Below are 24,173 nucleotides of genomic sequence, written 5' to 3' on the forward strand. Positions count from 1 at the left end.
CTCCACAGAGGTAAGAGTTATTTTTGGCTTGACTGAACTTAGACTAAACGAACTTTTAATCTTTTTTCACCTCTGTGTGTTCTGTGCTGAATTACATTTTTTTTTATTTTAAGTTGAAAGACAAGTAAGTTTGTAGTGACTTTGTGTAGTGGATAAGTGTGTTTGTAGTGTCTTTGTGTAGTGGATAAGTGTGTAGTGGATAAGTGTGTTTGTAGTGTCTTTGTGTAGTGGATAAGTGTGTAGTGGATAAGTGTGTTTGTAGTGTCTTTGTGTAGTGGATAAGTGTGTAGTGGATAAGTGTGTTTGTAGTGTCTTTGTGTAGTGGATAAGTGTGTAGTGGATAAGTGTGTTTGTAGTGTCTTTGTGTAGTGGATAAGTGTGTAGTGGATAAGTGTGTTTGTAGTGTCTTTGTGTAGTGGATAAGTGTGTAGTGGATAAGTGTGTTTGTAGTGACTTTGCTTACTGCACTTCCTCCACTTTGACCTTGTACACAGCTGTACCTTACACATGTTCTGCTTTCACTGCATTTACCTTAGATAGCGTATCTATTTTTGTAGCCCATTCATTCTTGTCATTTGAACTATTTATGGCTAATTTTCATCACGTCAGGTGTGGGGACGTTATTCATTGTGGCTTTAGGGAATACCGAAAGTAACTAATCGAAAATAACAAACAGAAATTAATATTACTATAACTCAGTTCATTAAAATGAGGTCGTTAGACAGACAGACAGACAGACAGACAGACAGACAGATAGATAGATAGATAGATAGATAGATAGATAGATAGATAGATAGATAGATAGATAGATAGATAGATAGATAGATAGAATTAGTGTCATAGCATGCCAGTCCAATGGACTTATACATGGCACCTGCTTTGGTAACCACAAACTTGTCAAGATACAGAGGATGTCTCCCACAATAGGACTTTCATCTGGGTGAATTTATGGGAGTGTTCTGAACGACAAGAAAAAGTGTTCTGGTTCTGACTCTTGAATGTTTGGGTTTGGGAGGAGGACGGACACACATTCCTCCCAACTGTCATCCCTGTTAATTAATGACAGTTTAGGACAGCATGTTTGCTTAAAAACCTAATAGTGTTTACATGTGACATCACACCGACCAGACACACCGCTTTGACATTGTTCCACGTTCTGTGCTTTGCAGTTACTGTGTTTCCTGTGCTTCCAATCCAAATCAAGATGCAACACACAACATAATAAAATAATATTTAGTTTATATAGTTATAGTTATATAGTTTATATAATATTGTTATAGTTATGTAGTTTATTATTTCAGTTAATTTCACAGTTTCACATCATGCGTGGAAAGTCGTAGCCTATTTCGTGTAACATGCTTGATATCCTGTTAATTGGACGAGGCACGGGAGAAACTCCTCTGTCAGTGCTCCTCGCGTTCTTCAGACTTTGATGTGATCGATTCCTCCTCGACATGAAATTTAAACATCAAATTTATCAGCAAAGTATTTTGATCATTGTCTGGGGTCACCATAAGAACTGCTGATTTCCTCGCGACGTTACGGACTCCATCAGACATCGTTGTCCCAGCGCCGTCCTGTGATGAGGGTTATCTGATGTCAGCGTGACCCGGTCTGTTGGACCTAAATATTTAAGAGACATTGTCTTATAAAAGCATATGCCCACTATTATTTTGTACATATAGAAAGCCACACAAACCTATGACTTTTCGTAATGTAGTCGGAGTAGAACAGGTGTAAAGAGCATGTTCACAGGACCATAACTCAGCATAGAGCAGAAATGTCAGCGGCACAAACGAACCAGACAGTCACCTGGGAATAGACTAAATACAGCCTGCCTAATGCTGTTAATGACCGCATTTTTTGAGTAAAATTTGTAACAGAATAGGCCTGCTTAAAGAGGGATCTGGGAGTTTTCTGCTTTCTGCTATAAAGTTTGGACTTTTAGAAATGAGAGGCTTAGCAACAATCATACGCTCACCTACAACGCACAAAATTATGAAGGCGTGTAATGAATAGCTTTTTTTGTCCTCTCGTTTAATCTACTAAAATAATTAGCATAGGCTATGTTGCTATGACACTTAAATTCATGTCTCATGTTACCTGTGGTGTTGTTGGTCGTTAGAAGGTTGGTTTGTCTAAAATCTGTTTGGTTATGGTTGGCGACGTAAATGTAACCCAAAATGACACGAGAATTTAAAATACCCATATAGAAATCTAGTGGAAATATCGGTTTGGCCGATATTCAGAGGCATTGTGTTTTGCGATGATTGCAGGACCGAGTAGAGCAACGATGAGGATAATGTAAGCCTGCGGCTGTCATGACAATTACAAAGTGTGGTCTCCAAACCAAGTACTGTCTCAAAGCCTGTCCATGTAAAAAGTCATAAGAGAAAACGATGCAGTTTTGATATGTCAGAACTTTCATTCTCAGAATTTACAAACTCAAAGTGATGTACGATTTGAATAGTGGAGTAGGCTTATTACAAATGTGTTAAACACTCAACAATTCTTAGTATCTTAAAACGTGCAGTGGCAGGACGCTTCTGTCCATTTCTTTAAAAAATTGGTAACCCCAAAATCATTTTTCATTGTTCAGTTTTAAAGCAGCGTTTTCTTCAGCATAGATTTGTGAAATCGTGCATTAAACCACATCCTCGCTCGCGTAAATTATGCTGACGTCAGACTGTTCAGTCAGCTACAGTACCTTCGGGGTAAATGGAAACTGTCTCTGTTAACTCTGTCGGTAGCTATCTATAGTCTTCAGTCGTAGTTTACCTAGTTTTCACCCGGTTATGATGGTCTCAGAGCTAATGTCATAACCTATGGTATTATAATATAAAATAAGCGTTATAAATTATGCCAATAATGTTATTTGTCTAATAATGACGTACTGGTATTATCAGTATCAGTGGCACTGAGGTACAAATTGAACAGCTATAATTTAATTCTCTTAATCGGTTCTTTGTCTCTGTTATTGAGATATTGAATAAAATGCAGTGATGAGCGGGGCAGTGGTCAGTGCGCCTTTGACAGGGTGGGGATAACTGCAGAGGTGCAGTTGCGAGCATACTTTTCAGGCCTCTGCAGCACTCCACATTCTGCTGCACTGAGGAGAATTTTTTTTCTCTCCTTTTCTGGATGAGTTCCCACTGATGCTGCATTTCTTCCTCATCAGAGGTCTATCCTGCCTCTACACACACACACACACACGCACGCGCACACATGCACACACACACTGTCCTCTGCTGGTGCAGGAGGAGACAAACCTCTTGGCACTCACTAATTTACTGCATGGTTAACACACACACACACACACACACACACACACACACACACATACACGTGCTCTCAAGCCTCTGTTAAACATCTTCATATAAATAAACAAAGCTGAAATGGGAAAGTGTCCGTGGGAAACAGACGCACAAACGTTAAGCAGTCACATAGTGTACTGTGGACAAATATAGTGTCTACTGTTTTTACTGTTAAGGCAGCAGGTCAATAACAAAGACGTATTTGCTGGAAAGGAATAAGTCAGACTGAATCATAAACAGTCAATCTACACCCCCTCTCTATTTTCCCCTCCCCTCCCCTCTCTTTACCACCCCCCTTGTCTTTTCTGTTTTCCCTTCCACCTCTTCACTCAAGGTCACTGAATAAATTAAAGTCGTGTTAAACGCTCAGAGCTGCTCTGAGGTGCTTTTGTCAGTGTTGAGTTTTCCAGCAGTGTGGAACATGTCTTTGAAAAGGTTTTTTGTTTTTTTTTACACAGCTTTTAATGCTTAATACATATACAAAAATGGATTCTAAAGGCTAATTCCTTGAAACACACACACACACACACACACACTTTAGAGAAAACCCCATTCCAAAACTATGTCTCTTTAAGAGATGATTTACCTGTAAATGATATTTCTTTTAACAAATCTTTAACATTTCTTTTCCCTTTAGAGAATTTCTATTTTGAATTTTTTTGCTGATGTTTTACTTAGAAATGCTGTATTTTCTCAGTTTAATTTATTTTTTTGTTCTTTGTATATAACCAAATAGCAACATACCATTTTTCTTAAACTTGGGATTGAAAACAAAAACAAACAACTAAAAACACACACACACACACACACACACACACACACACACACACACACACTAAATAGTTTTTTAATGTATTGTCATGACCCTACTTTTCTTTTCTCTATTATCTTTGTGATACAAAGTAAGTTGGTTCCCACTACACTACTCAACATGTATTGTTTGGCTTATGTCAAAACCACGGAGCTGTAAGATACAGGCCTATGTCTCCATGGCGATCACTACAGTCTATACATACCTGCTCTCCTCCCTTCCAAACAGACACAAATGATGGTACACTTGTGTAATACTGTCCACAACACGTCAAATCATCACCAAGAACCTCTGACATAAGGTCTGACAGTTGAAAAGAAATGGAGAGTTGATGGAGAAGTATACCAAGGAGACACTCTTGTTATCATATGTTTGGGTGAGGTTTGACGTAACCAACACCTGTGTTTTTCAAAGCCATGAAACAGTGTAAAAACTGATCTCCATGGTGGACCCACATTCAGACCGATTCCACTGTCAGAGTCCAAAAATGTGTTTCATGAAAAGAAATATATTTTTGCTGATATGTTAGTTGTGAATAAGTCCATCACGGTCCAGCTATGCTCTTCTGATTCTTTACAAAGCTACTATGCCAGTTTTGTATTTACATGACTTCTCATTAAGTCTGCAGATTTAAACCCAGTCATAGCATGGCTGTTCATCACATTTATAAGACAACCTGCTAACACACATATTTAAATGAAAAGTTTGTCTTGTATGTCTTCACTGATACCATGTATGTTGTATGAAGTTGTTTTTTCCATGTAATTACTGGAGCACCCAGTCTTTATAAACATAATTTAAAAAACATCTTTAAAATCTTTAAAAGGGAAAAAAATCAAGTAAACACCAATGATTCTGTCCACATTTTGTATCACAACATTTATACATATGATTTTAAGTGATAAAAACTAATACATTCTCCGTGGTTCAGACTATAACTTATGGCAACGAGTTCTGACTGATCTTGAATTTTGCAGTGTATGTGCATCCACACATTGATAACTTTGTTTAGGGTAAAATGTTAAAATCTCACCAGCCCTATGTGAGACACTAAACCACCAGATGGCAACATTTCCCCCCCTCACAGAACTCCATAATCTGGGACATCTCTGTTTGTGTCCCACACCCAGAGACCGTACCTAAACAACAACTCAACGGGAGGAAAATGACTAAGGTTTACTGGAGCAGCGCTGGTTTAAAAATAATCTGGCCAGAGAGACTTTCAGGACAGGGCTGAGAGACAGAATCTTACTGAAAAAAAATCTATCTTTATACAGAAACAGGATCTAAAATCAAACGTTATTGAGTTATAGTTGTGTTAGATCATGGTGATGTAGAGTTGAAGAAACATGCTGATGCTCCAGTGAAATCAATTTTAAATGGTAAATAAAGACGACGCACTCTGACAGTGGACCAGGGGTCTTTTACTTTGGATTTACACTGTATGGTTACTGTTTAAACACAAGACCAGGTGTCATGACCATCCACATGTGTGGTCTGTCTGGTATGACAAAAAGTGTTTTTTTTTAATAGTTCACTTACAGACTGGTTGCACACATTCCTCATTCTCACACTCTCACACACATATACACACACGCACACACACAGAACACAAACTCCAGACTAAATTTCAAAAAATAAGAAATGTTTTATTTCTTTTACAAGACTTCCTTTAAAACTCTCTAAACACCCTTTACAAATATAAATTGAAACTGTGGTACAAATGAAAAGAAAATGTACGAACAGACATGTATTTTCTTGAAAACATTATTAAACTCAATACTAGAATTTTGCTCTGATATATAAACAAAGAACTTAATAGTGCATGTAATTCAATAGTCTCTGAGAAACAAACGGCCATCTCGTGCAAGTCTAGATTTAGCAGGCATGCGAGCTGGAATATACTTGACAGTTCTGTTAAAAAAGGTTGGTTGTGATTAAAACCTTGAATAAACATTGAAATCTCATTATTTCTTCTCTCTCTCTTTCTCTTGATTGCATGTCCTCAAAATGGTGGACCAGTCCTGAGGAATTACTGGTGGCTGAACCATGTGCGGCTGCAGAGATTAAACACTTAAGAGTCCCCTTAACAAACACAGACACACACACACACAGACACAGACACACAGACACACACACACACACACACACAGAGTCACCCTCATAAACATACACACACACACTCCAGGAAGTGATGGCACGTCCTCTCCAGCGCTGTAGGGATGGGGGGGGGGGGGGGGGGGGTTATTGTGTTTAGCCCAGCTGGTCTGACAGGTCATATCCCATCACAAGATCCTTTTTAAAAGGAATCAATACCAAAACCCACTCATGCATGCTACTTACACTATTGCACACAATCACATGACCACCCAGATGACTCAGCAGATTCATCCAAAAACAGTTAAGACAGTGACACCTGAGCTACAGATTCACTTTAATCACAAATGAACCCCGTTCAACACGGTCAAACAGGCCAACCCGCCTAGCTACAGGAGGCTGGTTAAAAACTAAGTTTAGCTTTAGCGAATGATAGATTGTGGTTTATCTAGATAGTTGAAGACTATCTTGGCAGGTTAATGAGTGGACAGTGTTAAGCTGTACTCTGTCACCTCCTAGTTTCTGTCTGGTACTCAGTACCTGGGTTTAGTCATCATCATCTCCACCATCGTCATCATCGTCATCATCATCATCATCATCTTCCTCATCATTATCTTCTTCCTCATTGCTGCTAGCTTCAGAGATTTCCTCATCTGAGCTGTCCACCTCTAGAACTTTCTTTGGTGCTTGCAGATGAATAGCTTCCTCTGGTTTACTAATGTTCTCACACAGAAAAAATACACACACACACACACACACACACACAAACACACGTGCATATGCACACATGCACGTACACAGGCATGCACGCACACAGGCACGCACGCACGCACGCACGCGCATACACACATATGCACATACACACATACACAAATTGTTTGTTCAGTCACACAGTCCTTTTCCATTAACAGTTTAACTTGGAGAATAGGCTTGGATTACCCTTTACCCTTACTGTAATACTCCACCCAAAACCGCTTCCTACAGTGCACCAAAGCTTGAAGGGGTCCACTTTGTGTCTTGAATCATTGAAATCATAAAGTCTCTCTTTTTCACATCCAATGGATATTTTTCCTGAAACACGTCACCGAATCACAAAACATTTGTGCATTTTGTTTGAGGAAAAGGTACATAACTTGCGTGCTCTGTTCATGTAGGAAGCGTGGACCTGTTGGGAATGCTGTTAAATGTCAGTTAAGTCCAAATCCCCAGAGCCCCAAGCGGAGATACAACCATACCCAAATTCAAAGGCCAATCCACCAGTCAGCCCCATCGATGTCAAAGCCGCACTCTGATGTACGTCAGTAGACCCCACACCAGGGTTAGTATTCACAAAATCACAGCCCAATGACAAGTGCGGTCCAAGTCATTTTGTTTCAATTGTTTTTTTTGTTTTTGAAGTTGTATAAATTGGCTGTGATTACTGTGACATGACTTAATGGTTCTTAAAACCTGGCGTGCTGAACACACATCTTGCATTAAAAGGACTATTTGTTAAAAATGATCTTCATCAAAAGCTTTGATTTTGATGCCTAAAAAACCCAAATTTGATAGGACCAGTTGTGTTAAAACAAAAGAAAAGAAAGAAAGAACAAGAAAGTACATTGATTTTAAAAACAATTTCTCAGAACACGCTTCACATTCGTAACTTATGCAGCTCATCATTCTACACAAAATTTACAAAAAGTAGAAAAAAAACAAAAACAAAAAAAGGACAATAATAATATTACAGGTATTGTAAAATAGTGTACAGAGTGGCAATTTGTTCGCTAAAGTAAAAAAAAAAAAAAAAAAAAACAGAAACAGAAAGTTCACCCAATCCTCTTCAGTCATACATAATCAGACACACATTCACCAGACACCAAACAGTTTTCTTTTTTGTCTGAAAAACAAACCCGTCACAGAAAAGGAGACTGCATCTCCAATAGGAGTGTAGAGACACGCCTTTTGGAACTGCAGACACGCCCACTTGACTGTGTAATAGAGGCCACGCCCCCCAGCGAGCTCCTCCCTCTCTCTCACCACACTGTCGGGTCCTTCCACTGGCGTTCCTCAAACTCAATATCCGTCTCCCTGTTTTGTTTCCGCCAAGCCCGAACTCCAACCACCACTAAGACTATCAGGAGCACTGCACCAATGGCACTGGCAACAATTATGAGCAGAAGATGGATCTCAGAATAAGTGACTGAGAGAGGGAGAGAGAGAGAGGGAGAGAGAGAGAGGGAGAGAGAGAGAGAGAGAGAGAGTGAAAGAGGAGATTGTTACTTCAACAAAAGAGTGAAAGACTGAAAATATGATGCAAGGTGATATTACTCTTCATGTCAAGCTTTAGAAAAAACTCGTCCAAAACACTAAAAACCACTTTGTCTGAAATATCCCATGCTGAACCCTTGTGAAAGCGTGGTTACTGCTAAACAGCACTTCCCTTTGAATGCTTGAGAGGAAGAGGTTATTTCTTTTTCTTTTCTACTATACAGTGGTACAGTAAGGTTTTGGTAGATATTGATCAAAATCCTTAGTCTGAGCAGGCCTCATTTGTAGAAACAAAAAATAATCCCCAGTACAAACTTCACCATGATAAAAACCTCACCATCTCTCCAAAAATCCCAACATTATATTACTAATGCCTAAACACAATCTTCTGCTACAGCAAGGAACTCCAGCATAATTAAACAAAATCTTTTCTACAATAGTTCCAGTAAGCAAACTCTGGCTTCAAACACATAGCCTTCAACATATATTATGAAAACATGACCTTAGTGAAGACACTGATATTATAACTGTTTTGGAGGAAAACAGAACAGGAATTAAGGATGATGTAGAAGGCCAAGTATGACGTTGCTTATTTTAGATATTTTTTTATAACATTTATATTTTATTTTCCCCACATTTGAACTTTCCTCCAAAGCCCTTTGGAAACGTTTAACCCTGACAGTGGTAATGTAATCCACTGAGTCATGACATTTCTGATCTGAGAGCCATTCAGATATCTTTTAAAACACTTCCCAGTGAAAAGGCCTGAACATATAATTATTGTACAACGAAATTTGTACGACTATTCATGCCTAGAAAATATGAAATCTCTTCTGTTAGTCCCCGTTCAGTAGCCCCTGTAGGTCTCACCTGACTCAACAACCTTCAGGTGGATCTCTCCCACAGGTCCGTGGACGTCTGGAGGGTTCTTGACCTGGCAGAGGTAGGTTCCGTTATAGTTGAACTGGACATTCTGCAGGGTGATGGACGCATCCTGGCTCGAAACATCCCCTGACCAGATGACATGTTCCTTAAACCGCCCTTCAGTGGGAGGATAACCTGTCTCCTGGTAAAAGAAAAGCTACATGGAAAAAGCAGAGAAGGAGGGAAGGAGGGAGAGGGAGAGAGAGAATGAGAGAGAGCGAGAGAGAGAGAGAGAATACTGTCACCCTTCTTTCAGACTCTTTTGGATCAACACCAGTGGAGAATATAATTATTTAAATCTTTGCTTACTGCCACTGAAACAACTTTTTCCATGTGTTCCATCAGTGAGCTAAAAAAAAGACATTCCTGTTCAGTCTTATGCATTCCTGTTCAGTCTTATGCCCACGCCATTCCACTCTATTCAGTCCTAGGGGGGAAAAGGTCCTGCCATCTTTTGCTCTCCTCTCCTAGTTAGCATCTGTTAGCTTTTTCCATGAGGAATGTGTGATTGTAATCTTCTGATAAAAAAACCAGGAGAATTCTGAACCTCTGAACGGGTTTTGTTTTACGGCTTTGTTTTACGCTCACTTACCGATTCCTCCACGTTCTTCCCGAGCGGCCGGAAGCTCCAGGACACAGAGAGCATTTCTGAGATGGGTTTAGTGGATTTAAAAGTGCACTTAAGTTGGACGTCTGTGCCGTTCACAGCCTCAAGTTCCTTCGTCACTATAACTTCCATTGCTGTGACGTGCAACAAACCTAGTAACAAGAATGAAAGGTTTTTCAGCCAGTAACTGACATAGAAATAATAGAGGGCTTGAAACTGCATTAGACTGCCTGACACAGTAATATATTCAGAGGATTATGATTTGTGAACACTTTTTTTTTGTGCGCAAGAAAAAAATATTCATGATCCAATAGCTGTTATTCTTCCTCAGTTATCCCACAGTATCCACAACAGGAAAGACTAGGCATAAGGTGACTGATCTTTAATGGGACAATCATCATGGAGAAGATGCCAGCGGGCTCAGTCAGAGAACTATGTCATGGAACCTGTTTAAGTCGTGGTGTTACACAAATTCTTTGAACAAGGAAAGGGGAAGCAGAGAGGAATGAGCAGTGCACTACACAGTGCATTCTGTGTTAGTGTCTGCTGTCACCGGTGATTAGATGTCAACAGACTTGACATCTAACCCAAAAAAAAATCAACTGGGGATGAGTTAAGTTAAATGAGGACCTTTCCAGATGGTGCAGTCAAGCTACGGTTGCATCTCTTTCCTATCTCCCTTTTCCTGGGTAACGAGATGTTAACAAACCATAGAGTTTATGCTTTCAGTTTCAGTAGATTAAGGTAAAGGAACTCAAGCTGTATGAAAAGGGAAAGGGCAACGTGCCTCATTGTGTTCACGATGTCGTGTTGGAACGGGGGTACTGATTGAATAGAGGAGTTTCAGTTAATGCTGGCAAGAAGCTGCTGAAATGAAAGCGATGAGACCATTCAAATGGTTTGTCCACACTGCAGAGAATTAATTTGCAGAGAAAGCTAAAACGTATTTCAAGTTTATAATTTTTGATCAATTTTTATCACCGATCGCTTCCTTAGTACCCCAAATATAACAGAGTAATATAAAAAGTAACTGAGAGAGATTAAAAAATCTATGTTACTGTAATGCAAAGGGACATGCTACTGATTACAATAATAAGTATCCAATTTCAGAGTAACCTACCCAAAGTCCACCTGAATTAGACAAACCATATCTATTCTGAAATGCACAGCTAAGAGAGCTAGTCAGACCCATAATGGAATAAAAGAATTTCCCTTCATCTGGGCAGAAGCGGCAGTGCATTCAGAAGGAGGTATCTCTGTTAGCGACGCTGACCTTTTGTGGCGACGTCCCTGTGTAAGTGTGTCTATCTGGGTTTGCGTTTGCTGGCTGACTTGTTTACATTTCACTGGTCTAAACTCGCTGTGATCCAAGTGCTTACTGTTTTTGGCCTTGAGAGAGACTCACAGATAAAACTTCACAGAAACAACCTCGACACGGTGGTTTCTGTCAAATAAAACGAGTAACATTGGCCTCAGAACTCAGGTTTTCTTCAAATTTCTCATTTTACACATCAGCTCATAACCTTTTGACCATGCCGATCGCGTGAGCGCCCAGCCAGGTTGGCACATTGGTAAAATATAATGTTCTTGGGGAGAAATAATAAAATTATTAATCTGATGGATTACAGTGGCTGGTTTTCAGTTTCTTCCTCTATCAAACACTCAAACCTATCATCAGAATTGCACTATTATATATATATATATATATGTGTTGTCCAGCAGGAACTAAGAGCCTGAGACTCCAGTCAGCATGGCCCAAATTTAGACCAATCCAAAGCATCAGCATTTATAAAAAAACAGGCGCCCTATTCATTTTGTCTATTTTCTACATGGAAAACAAATGAACCACCCTGGCAGATTAAGAGGAGGATGATTCAGAGATTCTTACAATGGCAGTATTGCCCAACTGGTTATCTACAGAGAGACAGTAGTCTAGGACAACCTGTATCTTCTCAAGGCCGCAACCTTTCTGTGCACTTAATTTCCAGAGCGAAAACCTTTCCTTCTAGTATTTCATTTCTCTGTAGTATGTCTATTTCTCTGTTTCAGATGATGGTATGGTCCAACACTACACTTAGCTCCATTACCAGCACTAAATCTGTAGCTCAATTTAGATAAAGTACACAGAAGAGGTTTTTATAGTGTTTTTTCCCCCCATCTGTCCTCCTTTCCTGTGTTTGTAGAGATGCCGTCCGCATCAGATTTATTTGTACAGCAAATAATCTGTTATAGTAAAGCATACAGTTGTTTATTTGTGTAATCAATGTGCTGAAACTGTCTGTAGATGCAATTAGACAAGTTAGAACATGGAAGAGAAAAAGGGAGAGCCACACCAACACTAACAATCACTCTAGTACTCAAGATCAATTTAATACAGGTATGCGGTGATCACAGCGGACAATGGATGAAGTATAAAATAAACAGAGTGTCCGTGATCGCACACACACACACTGTGAGCAGTGGATAGAACCTCTGCACTTAACCCATCCTATACACCGGGCACAGAGGCACACACACACCGGGCGCAGAGGCAGTAATACATAAGTATCTACACATGTCTTTGTATGTCTGTCTATGTTGTCTATCTACATATTACTTAGGACAATAGACAAAGGACAACAGAAGCTCTTATGGATGTTTGCCCTTTAGTAATTGTGACAGATAAAGGCCACGAAGTCCAGGAAAACAAAAGCAACTAGGACAACAAAACAAACCTGGACCTGTGAGATGAGGGCATGTCTGAGAGTCCTGACAAATTAGTGCTGAAATGCCTTTAGAGAGCCATTTCAGATGGGCCAGAGATGACACCAATGATGATGATGATGATGATGATGATGATGATGATAATAATACACTCAATATGATTATACTTCACTGAACACATTTATTTAAGATTTCAGTTCTAGCTGAATGAGTGGTTCATTGCTGGTGTATTTCACTTTTATAATTAACACTCAGGTTTATATATATGAAAAAAGTACAATGTCAGAAAACAATGACAAATGTCTGTTATTCTATTTGGCAAATCATCATTCACTGCAGTTTGAGTTGGGAAGTAGGTGCAAAATCCCCTCCTTAAGGTCTGTGGTTACTTTTTGCACCAAGATTGCATGTGTGGGTGTGTGTATTTGTAAAAATACTACATGAACATTCCTTCACTACACACCAGATTTGAAAGAGATCCCTGGAATGCCAAAGCCATTATCCAAGAATTACAGCCCATACAGGTGTATATCTAATCAAACAAGTCTCAACAGTTGCCTAATTCACTGAGGAGCCTTAAAAAGATGCACATGGCTGAAATCTCAATGAAATAGTTGTCAATCAAACAGTCCAACTGTAGGGACCCCATGTAGTAACAGAGGTAGGTAGCTTATTTCATGCTTGTCAACGTGTCACAACATACACTAGGCAGCAAAGGGGACATCATTTACAGGGTTGAGAATGCTAAAGTGCTCTGCATAGTGTTGCCAGCTCTGCTGACTTTAATGTCATGTTTAAATAGCACTGTTAGGCTGTTTCACTGACAGTAGTGTTACAGCACAACATAGTGAACAATGCACCAGTAAACTCAGACATGACGGACAAGATGTACGATGCTTTTCAGAGAAGATCTGATTTTCATCATAATTAGCATTAGCTATCAGACACCCAAAAGAAAACCCTACAGTGCCTTCTAGCCACTTTCATAAATTACATATCACAAAAGACAGTTCTGAAGTGTCACAAAATAACGTTAGGCTAAAGCCCTAAATATTTAAACTGGGGAACACTTCAGCAGATACAAACATCCCCAAACAAATGAAAATGACTAATTTTAGGCACGCATGTGCATTTCTCCTAGACATTCTCATCATTAACCACCTACTTATCCTTAAAACTCTTCTGTCCAATCTTTAAATCCTTACTCAAAATCTGACTACACTGCCACCAATAACACTATCACATAACCAAAAATTATGTGTGTGTGTGTGTGTGTGTGTGTGTGTGTGTGTGTGTGTGTGTGTGTGTGTGTGTGTGTGTAACTAAAGTTTGATGGTCTGGATTTGAATCTGTCAGGCCCAGCCAGCTGCTACACAGAAAAATGAGCTTAACTAAAGACAAGTTTGCACTGGACTCATCTTTTGAGACAGCATCAAGACAGATTGATAAGGACTCTTTAAGCATCTGAAGAATGGTTCAACAGACCTCTCACATCTGGCCCTCACAAGATACTGGCTTTCAAAAACAAAACATGGATTTTGTTGTATAGTCAGTGAACATTATGCAATCTTAGCATGACCTGAAACCCATAAGAATTCAAAGAATGTCTAAATCAAAGCTTATTTAATTGCTTGTGTGCCGCTGGACAATGGCAACCAATCATTTCATGCAGATGAATCTGAAGAACTGAAATTGTTTGCTGTGAAATGTAATTCTATTCTATGTAATTCTATGTAATTCTACAACAGAATATGAACCATATCAACTGAGCAGCATCTCAACACTGTCATTATTAGCAGTTAATGTTGTCCTTTAGTGTGCTGTGTGAGGTCAAGAGAGCATATTCTGTCTTTTTCCCATTAAAAACATAAACACTACCACAATTCTGAGCAGTTCCACTCACATAAACACACAAATGCATTCCACTGCACAAAAGCACTTAAAAGCAATTTAGATTTAATCCCACAAAACAAAACAATGTAACATATGATGATTTTGTTACACATTCAGTACACATTTACTCGGAATTGATTTTCCTTATTTGGAAATCAACAATTGTTTAAATAAATTACAAATCTAATTATCAATGTAAATTACTGTCTAACCGAATACGTCACATTTGTACACAAATTAATGCAAACACACAGTCTCGTAAACCAAGCTCTTGCTTTCTCGAACCAGATTTTCCCAGACTGTATTTAGAGACAGATGTGCCACAGTGCAACAGGCTACAGTCACGCCGAAACCACGACTAGAATGACAACACGCCCTCCCGGACGTACCTATGTCAAACATACGCACATACACACACACACACACACGCAAGATCACACGCACGCGCGCGCGCGCACGCCCACGCCATGTTGCAAACCAAAGCCTTGCTTGGGTTCTTGACTGAAAGTTTCACACACCGTATTTACAATGGAGTGTTACACAGCGCCAACAAACTTTGCAGTACAGTCCCAGTCAGATGCACCCTTGTTATAAAAACGACATGATACATAAAGGAAACACATTTGTCATCGACATTTTTGTTCCTAGCGACAGGTTTAAGATTACACTGCCGAACCCTTTTCTTAACCCTTATCTCAACCACATTATGAAAAGGTAAGGGAGGAGCATAATATGAAGGGGAAACACTCAGCAGCCTTTATATTTTGTAATAAAAACCTGAACCTTAAAACACACACACGCACAGGATAAGCACAGCTCAGATTAGACCTACTTTCACTTTGCAGAATCCAAATCCAATAAGAACCAGTCAAGAATGTTTTATACAAAAGAATAACTAGCCTACCGAGCATAATTTTAGAATCATGTCACCAAAACAACACATCGAGTTAAAGCTGGCTAAATCTGCTAATTTTTAAATTATACATTTAGTTTCGAAACAAATCCGACCATGAGAAAACATATGTCTGCTAAGTGTATACTTGGCTTACTCTTTTGAATGTATGAAGTTTACTAGGATAGTTGACACAATGTGTCAAATCTTGTTGACATTAAACAAAGTACAGCCCGAACCTGGGGTGTTGTGGTGTTAAGACATCGTATGCCCGATTTTGGAAAGACAGGTGGCGTCAAAATTCAGTTCACAAGAGGGACCGGTGATTTTACGTCCGGACGGTAGAAAAAACCAAACACAATAAATGCAGTTAAAACACACATCCGACCTGAGTAAACTGAAATGAGGAGCATTTTTTTAGGAGAATCTGGGTATCATTCGAGCTATTCGTCACAGCGAAGATTCCAGCTAAGAACATTTTACAATAGTTGTATCGTAATGGCGGATTTGATCGATTCGGTGGCAGATATCTTAGGTGGCCAACAGGATAGACAAGTCTTTATCGGTTGCGGAGTAGTTCAATCTAAAAAGACAATGATCCATTTTGACCTTATAAATAACTGAAGAGTTTCCTCTTTGAAAATGACACGAAGTAGCGTACCATACAGGAAGTTGTGCATAAAGACACTCACCTGGCGCAAGCCCGACGAGGACAGCGAACAGGTAAATCCATCTGTGACACATTAAAGCGAACATCTAAGAAACTACCAACCCTGCTACTGACAACTTATCCTACGAACACCGTTTGTCACTCGTAGTCTAGGCTACTTTATAAAATGTATACTTATCAGATACAAGTTACAACACTTTGGGGGGAAACTTCGAAAGCCCTATTCACACGGTGTTTAGTCGTCGCTTCTGCCTGTTGAACTGTATCACAAGCCGCCAGAGGTGGAGTCAAGTCAAATCCAAATGCAACAAAACCTGTCTTGTGAACAATAAATGTTTAAAAAATCGTTTACAGCTGATCTATTTTGGATTACAATTACAAATGTATATGTCTGACAGCATTATTACTGGTTCATTAGTTTTATGGATGACTTTAAGACCTATGTTGAAATAAATGCCACACAAAATGTTTCCTGTTATGTTGTTGCTTGCCTGCCTCCAAGGTACTCTACTGGATAGGACGTCCACTCTTTAAGAAAAACTGAACATTATTCACAACCGAGTGAATTGTGCGGAGTTCATACATTTCCTAAGCTCCAAAATACCAACGCATTTCAAAGTTGCACTGTTAGGACACGCCGCCAGGTTTTGCACTCTTTGCGCGTCAAGGCATGCTCTCTGCTCTACGAAATGTGTGTAAGTACTAGTTTAAGAATTACCTGAGACACCCGTAACTAACATTATCTGTGGCACATTTGGCTCTAAACATGTAAAAATACATTTATCAGAATAATATTGATGCCCACTGAAAACATTTCAGTGGCTTTGACACAAAACATAATAAACAGGAATGCCTCATCCACGCCTCTTTTTTTTCGTTTTGAACGCATATTTTCTCAAATGATTAAATGAATATCAGTTCTCCCCACACTAATCACGGACATCTACTGGCAGTTCTCCCCTCATTATGGAACGCGTATAGTGGTCCACCCGCAACTGCATACAGCTGTGCTGAGTTGTGTTGTTGAGCGCGATTGTCTGTGTCTGGATATTGTACAAGCTGCGGGTAGTGAAACATAGAAAAGGACCGTGACCCATGATACCTGGACTGTGTCCCTATCTTGGATTAATTTTTTGATTCTTTATTTTTCCAGAATGACAGTTTGGTTTGAGAGATTTCTTAAGGCTGACTCTTCAGCTCCGATGTCTGCGTTTTGACCGTTTTAATTTCATCAAATTAGAAGTCGCGAAATTGCAGTGTAGCATAAGCTATGATATCCTGGTATCGCCACTGGCTTTAAGCTTTCCGTATCTGTCTCTGTATCTGGCTTTGAAACTGGTTCCGGCGCCGCTGAATCAAGGGTGTCCTCTCTTACAGTTTGTTAAGCCTTAGGCAGACATGGCAGAACCCTCTGCAAAGCACTATCAATGTTATAATTAATATAAGGTCAGTTTCCCCTGTATCATTAAAAATAAAGTACCACAAAAAGTTATGGTATGCTTGAAACTATTCCAAACTCGTGTTTAGACTCATTATGCTGCATTCACAACTGCTCACATAACTGTTGCAACCTAAGAATATATAATTTTTGCATAAAAACTTCTCACGATTCGTTTCCCCAGTCACAAAACAAATTAACAATGACGACACTTCAACTATATCAGGGGCAGTGATTGCAGTGGTTTCAAGAGCAGGCGAGTTTCTTTTCAGAGATGTAACGACTGCAGCACTTTGTTTTCGCATGCAAACGCCGCCTGTTTACGTAGGTCAAAAATTAAGGATCGGCTGTGACTTTTCGTAGTGCGTTTTTGCCGCCATCGTGTGGCTGTGGTGGCAACAACAAGGCTAAGCGCAGCAGCTGGTGATAAAACGGTACATTTAATTAAATCTTTCGACATTTGAAGACTGGCTGCGATTTTTTTTAAACAAAGTGCTCTATATCCATATTTTGTCTGACAACGTGTGTTTCACATTTTGCCTTTTCATTCAGAAATTGATATGATGGGGATGGCCTGTTGTACACTAAATATCTACCGCATCAGTGAAAGCGGGAGTGCATCGGCCTCCTCCTTTTCGTGAGAGAAAACTGGCTCTCATTTACGTGTCTGCAGCATTGAGGGGGAAAGCTAACGGGAAATGTGTGACGACATTGCTAGGCGGAAGTGTGTCCCAGAAAGCCGTGAGACAGACCGGTTGCGTTGGGCTGGAGACTATCGATTCTTAGGTAACCAGATTCCTCTCTGAGCATCTCTTGGTATTTTCTGCACTAATGTGTACAGTATTCAAACGCCCTTGTAAACGGAATGTTTCAATGCAATTTCTCACGCTTCCTACTCTCTAAATAGTCGGACGTGTTTGCACAGGGAGCGACATCCACACCGACACAACAGTATTCTTGTCCAATCCGCCTGCAGTCCTGCAGCCTCAGCCTGCGTACGTGAGGAGTCACGGCCCGTCTGTTCAGCAGAGACAGTAGCTACTGGAAAACGGGACACGCGGTTTAGCTTGTGCTAAAAAGGTGGGAATACATTTCTAAGTAAATTTCAGGAACGCTTTAGGGTACATAAACTTCAGCTGGGATCAAACCTAGGTCCTGAGAATTTTCAACGTGATGTTAGCTAACATTGCGCTTTTGTAGTTGCTGTTAAAAGCAGACGAGAGAACGTGCATAATTTTAATTACCGCTTCAGTCAATAGCTGATGAAAGTAAACACTGTTAAATTACAGGAGTAAAAAAGCAAAGCTTTTGTGGTCCTAGACATCAGTGTTTCAGACTCCGAAATTACCACGCTTCGTCCGATATTCATTAAGCCATTTTCCCGGCTGTTACCATGCAAACAAGCTCTCTTTGTGTAACGGTACAAGGATGGAATTGATGCATCAAATGTTATCAGTGCACTTTTCACATGAAGCGCGAGCAAGGCCCGCAAACACTTCTTTAATACAAGACAAAAGTGAGGGAACTTCCACAAAACATCGAGCAAAGGAGAATTACGACAGAAAATTTACATTAAAAGGTGTAAATTGTACAGTATACCAGTCTGGCTCTATTTGTCACGAAATGAGTCGCTGATCGCGAGTTTCCAAAGATCTACCCTATGTATGAGTTTTTAGCATACAAGCTTTATACAATAGTGATCAGCCAATTTAAAGTGACTCACAAACACAGTGTGTATTGCTGCATAAATTGTAAAATATTCATTCCAGTTTATATACTTATAATCTGTTTTTGTATATATATTATATATGTATGTATTGCCTCTTTTATGTGTTTATAAAGACAGCACATTTGTGTCCATTTGTATGTGAGTAAAATGAATGGATGTGCTTCATATAAATATATGTATGAATGCAGCAGTATTGAGTTATTGTGTAAATAAAACATATAAAATCTAACATGGCTGTTTTTATCCCTGTAGAATGAGTGAAGAGGAAAACCCTGCTGCTATTCCTGCCCCTGTGCAGGATGTGCAGGGAGATGGACGCTGGATGTCACAGGTGTGTGTGTGTGTTTGCACATGTGTGTTGGGTATTTCATGATGTACATATAATAAACATTAAACGTAGATCAACCTATTCAACTAGTGTTCGCTGCTGTATGAACATGGTTTAGTGCTATCACTTAATGTGTGTGTGTGTGTGTGTAGCATTCTCGGTTTGTCCAGGAGTGTAAGGATGCAGAACCTGATGTGCTGTTTGTCGGTGACTCCATGGTTCAGCTCATGCAGCAGTATGAGGTGAGTACATCATCTTACACCTGAGTTTGTGCGCGCGTGTTTGTGTGTGTGTGTGTGTGTGTGTGTGTGTATGTGTGTGTTGTTATGGTTAAGTTGTCATTACAGCAGTTTGTGAATACTCAGTTTGTAAGCTGTGTCAGTTGTTTTGTGATTGGTTGATGTAGGTGTGGCGTGAACTGTTTTCTCCACTCCATGCTCTAAACTTTGGGATCGGGGGAGACACAACCTGCAACGTGTTGTGGAGACTGCAGAATGGAGAACTGGAGAACATCAGGCCCAGGGTGAGAAAGAGAGAGAGAGAGGAATGCAGAGGAGGATAGAGGAGTTGTTGTTAATTGTTCTTCAATGAATTTGCTCTTTGTGCATATTGTATTGTTATATTAACAACACTGAAACTGCCTGTCATTCCTGTGAAATACATCTGAATCTTTAACTATGGTAAAGGTAGGCAGGAATGGATGAGAGAGAGCAGAGAGAGAAAGAGAGGTAGCTGTGTATCTGTGTGTGGGTCTGCCCTCTCTGTAAGTTAAATCCACATCTTAGCCGTTACTTCTCTCCCTCACAGGTGGTGGTGCTGTGGGTAGGAACCAACAATCACGAGCATACAGCAGAGCAGGTTGCAGGGGGGATTCTAGCCATTGCACAGTTGCTCCACTCCCGTCTACCCAAATCAAAAATAGTTGTTCTTGTAAGTGATTATTTACATAAACAATTCACATATATATATATATATCAGGAACTCTTAATGGTGTATCTTGTGAATATGTTTTGTTAGTTTTTGTACAGCTCAGTGCAGCTGTGAATTGATTGTTGTGCCTGTCACTTAGGGTCTGTTGCCAAGGGGGGAGCTTCCTAACCCTCTGAGGGAGAAGAACGCTACGGTGAATAACCTCCTGCGTGCCTCTCTGCCTCGTCTCGGCCCTGTCCAGTTCCTGGACGTGGGCGGCGGTTTTGTGCACTCGGACGGCACCATTTCCTCTCGGGACATGTTTGACTTCCTGCATCTGACTGCCAGCGCCTACAGTACCATAGCAACACCCCTTCATGAGTTACTGCTCCAGCTATTGGAAGAGACGCCTCAGGAGAGGCGGGCCTCATTGGTCTGAACACCAGGAGATTGGAGGGGGTGTGTCTCAATCAAGAGAAGGGCAGGGTCAGATATGTTAAGTCTATCCAATGTGCGAAGACCTCCAACCATCATAGATGGACACTATGTAGAAAACATAGCTGCAAAATCACATAGAGAGACATCACTCACAGAAAGAGATCGAGAGAGTGAAAGAGAACAATAATTATTGTATAATAAACAAACAATCATATGAATTCACAAAAGAAGGAACAGTAGCACTTCAGGAGGTGTCTTAATGACAGAGAGGAAAGGTGATCACTGTAAAAGCACACATTACAAAACAAGAGAGAGATAGAGAAAGCAAGGGAGATGAGGAAGGGGATCATTAATGGTTCCAGGGATACAGATTATTACACTAACTGGTCAGTATTACTCATTGTAAGCCTCAGCTACCTGTAGCACTAATCTCTGCCAACCTCTCTGTGCCTTCACACTCTTATACACACACACACACACACATACTCACTCTCAATGCTCACCTAATTATAAGTATTACACCGGAAACAAATACCTTTTAATTCAAAATCTTCTGTCTTGCACCTCAGCTGATGCTTTCTATTTCTTTCTCTTTTACACACTCTCTCTCTCTGTCTCTCTGTCTCTCTCTGTCTCTCTCTCTCTCTCTCTCTCTCTGATGTCAAACTGTGTGATCCACTTATACCTTTCCTTTTGGTCCGCATTCTCTTTTGTCCTGTGTTTCTGTGCTTCAAGGGCAGCATAGCCCCTTCCTCTTTATCCCACGACCGGTTTGCCAAACTGGTCACCATAACGATGCTGAATATATAATAAAACCAGAGGGGAAAATGTGACGTCATGCGTGAGTCACACCCATAGAGAGTTTGTATATGTATGGCCATAGTATGAATATTATTCATGTACTGATGATCCAATGGAGTATCCAGTATGTGGCTGTAGAACTGTATGCTCTGAACGTACTTTTCCTTCACATTACTCCTGTCCTGCTGTGTGTGTGTGAGTGAGACAAAGAGACGTATAGAAGAACTCCCATTAATGCAAGAGAGGTCTGTATGTATGTGTGTGTGTGCAAGAGTGAGTGAGTGCGAGAGAGAAAGTAATAAACCTCAGCCATGAGTGTTGAGGTGTGTGTGTGTGAGAGAGAACCTCCACCATGAATAGGGAGGTGTGTGTGTGTGTGTGTGTGTGTGTGTGTGTGTGTGTGTGTGTGTGTGTGTGTATGAGAGTTCATATCTTGGAATGTGTGTATGTGTGTAGTAATAACACATTTGTATATAGTAACATTGCAAGTGTAAAGCTTGGATAGATTGCTCTGTGTATGTGAATGTGCTTGTTTTTGTGTGTGACCGTTTGTATCTGCTGCAAAGTGTGCGGTGTTAGGGCTATTGACTAATAAAGCACTATGTATGTGATTTCTTCAAGCCTGGATGTTTTTCAGACACACACACACTCACACACACATATATATATGTATATATATATATGTGTGTGTATCTATGTATATATATATAAAATTACAATAACTCCAGGAATATAATATATAATTTGTACAATAATCCTAACAGGCTTACTGATAAAACTATCCCAGAAAAACACATGTTAAAGTCATACTGGGAGTTTCAGCTTCTACTTTGGAATGTGTGATTTGCCAGCATGTGCCCTCTGTGGTGCCTCCTAGTGGCAGATTAGTCATATCCATCACACCTATGCTGATATTTCAAATACATCAGTGATTCTCACCTCCAGTCCTGGTGGCCCACTGTCCTGCACCTCTTTGTTTTAACTCAGGACTGACACATCTGATTCCGCTGATCAGTCAATCATCAAGCCCTTGATTTGCTCAATTACTGTGATAATGAAGTGTTAAAACAAAGACATGCAAGACAGTGGGCCCCCAGGACTGGAGGTGAGAATCACTGAAATACATGATATTTCATAAGTCCGCAGTGACAGAGTACATAATAATATCCCTGCATATCATTACAGTTAGTATCAACACCACTGGAATGTACAGGACACTAAAGCTAAGACAAAGTGGTCCTTGTCCAGAAATTGCAGATAAACATCTCAGAAATGCAGGGATGACAATAATGGAATTTTGTTGAAACGATGGATTTTTCCAACAACAGCCGGACAGCTCACACCTCCTGTAGAGAGCCTGTGAAACAAATGAACGAAACTTTGCACTAGAAGCCAATGCATTTTCAAAGCAGTTCTTCTTAGCTTACTGAACCAAAGCTATATTTGGCCAAACTGACGCCTTTGCCCAAAGAAGATGCTGGAATCCAGACAGACGATAAGTTCTTTCAAGAGGGACAGTGCGTCACCAAGAGGTTCTTGGCTGAAGAGGCTCGGGGAGAGACAAGCAATCTGGACAAACTAACAAGATGGCTTTACCTGAAAGTACAACTTGTAACCAGTAGGGGGAGACAATACTGACACAACAAGGATGATATTACTCGGCGATCGATGCTCATCGTCTACTTTATTAGAAACACGTACCTTGGACCTGTGCTCACCGGCCACTTTGTGAGGTATACCTAACTTAAAGGTACACTATGTAATTGTTCGGTTGCAGACTGTAGGCCATCTGTTTCCATGCGCAGTTTGTCAGCCACCCTCTACCCAGTTTGTCCATAGTCAGTTTCTAACCATAGGACCGCAGCTTACTGGATATTATTTGGGTAGCAGACCATTTTCAACACAATAGTGTATACATGCACTTGTTTCGGCACGACTAAGGAGCAAATGGTATCCTCTATCTCTAAGTTATGTAAATTTATAAGTTTAAATGACCTCATTGTAATTTTCAGTGTAGGGCCTGTATTTTATTGTTCCAAACCTAACCGTACTTTAGAGATCTGAATAATTATTCCAGATTTACCAGTTTAGCTTTGTTTCTTATTGAAATTATACTGTTTACTGTTTTACTTACGGTTTTTGAGGTTTATGGTCTCATATACTTTTATTTTTTCCATTTTATTATTTTTGCTTCTCTTCATGTTTTCCAATTCCTTATTTTATATACAACAGTTTTGTGTTGACAAGTTACGTTGCTTTATTTAAACTGCATGTCACAGCTTCAGTTTTTGATAGCTTTTTTTGTAATTTAGTTTAAAATTGATTGATACTGTCTTGATTTCACATTTGTATTTTAAAACTATTTAAAA

At 40.0% G+C, this 24,173-nt stretch overlaps 2 protein-coding genes across 2 annotated transcripts; one reads left to right on the top strand and one right to left on the bottom strand.

Moving 5' to 3' along the window:
* Positions 1 to 6,355: 6,355 nt before the first annotated feature.
* mpzl2b (myelin protein zero-like 2b) lies at positions 6,356 to 16,384 on the bottom strand. The gene is made up of 5 exons (XM_030782712.1): positions 16,184 to 16,384; positions 9,989 to 10,155; positions 9,343 to 9,553; positions 8,242 to 8,404; positions 6,356 to 6,937 (listed from the first exon to the last, which is right to left on the bottom strand). Exons 1-5 carry the CDS (start codon positions 16,245 to 16,247, stop codon positions 6,769 to 6,771), a joined length of 774 nt encoding a protein of 257 aa, XP_030638572.1. The 5' UTR covers positions 16,248 to 16,384; the 3' UTR covers positions 6,356 to 6,768.
* Positions 16,385 to 18,564: 2,180 nt separating this feature from the next.
* On the top strand, positions 18,565 to 21,004 carry pafah1b2 (platelet-activating factor acetylhydrolase 1b, catalytic subunit 2). Its single transcript, XM_030781707.1, has 6 exons — positions 18,565 to 18,679; positions 19,581 to 19,659; positions 19,809 to 19,898; positions 20,063 to 20,179; positions 20,464 to 20,586; positions 20,726 to 21,004. Exons 2-6 carry the CDS (start codon positions 19,582 to 19,584, stop codon positions 21,002 to 21,004), a joined length of 687 nt encoding a protein of 228 aa, XP_030637567.1. The 5' UTR covers positions 18,565 to 18,679; position 19,581.
* The last annotated feature ends 3,169 nt before the right edge of the window (positions 21,005 to 24,173 follow it).

This window comes from Chanos chanos, chromosome 8 (genome assembly GCF_902362185.1).
Source record: "Chanos chanos chromosome 8, fChaCha1.1, whole genome shotgun sequence".
Taxonomy (NCBI): Eukaryota; Metazoa; Chordata; class Actinopteri; order Gonorynchiformes; family Chanidae; genus Chanos; species Chanos chanos.

Coding starts and splice junctions, on each gene's coding strand:
- mpzl2b (XM_030782712.1), bottom strand. CDS start 16,247: ATGTTCGCTTTAATGTGTCACAGATGGATTTACCTGTTCGCTGTCCTC. Junction 9,554..9,988: donor GGAAGAACGTGGAGGAATCG/GTAAGTGAGCGT, acceptor TTTTCCATGTAG/CTTTTCTTTTACCAGGAGAC. Junction 6,938..8,241: donor TGGAAGGACCCGACAGTGTG/GTGAGAGAGAGG, acceptor TGAGAACATTAG/TAAACCAGAGGAAGCTATTC.
- pafah1b2 (XM_030781707.1), top strand. CDS start 19,582: ATGAGTGAAGAGGAAAACCCTGCTGCTATTCCTGCCCCTGTGCAGGAT. Junction 19,660..19,808: donor ATGGACGCTGGATGTCACAG/GTGTGTGTGTGT, acceptor GTGTGTGTGTAG/CATTCTCGGTTTGTCCAGGA. Junction 20,587..20,725: donor AATCAAAAATAGTTGTTCTT/GTAAGTGATTAT, acceptor CCTGTCACTTAG/GGTCTGTTGCCAAGGGGGGA.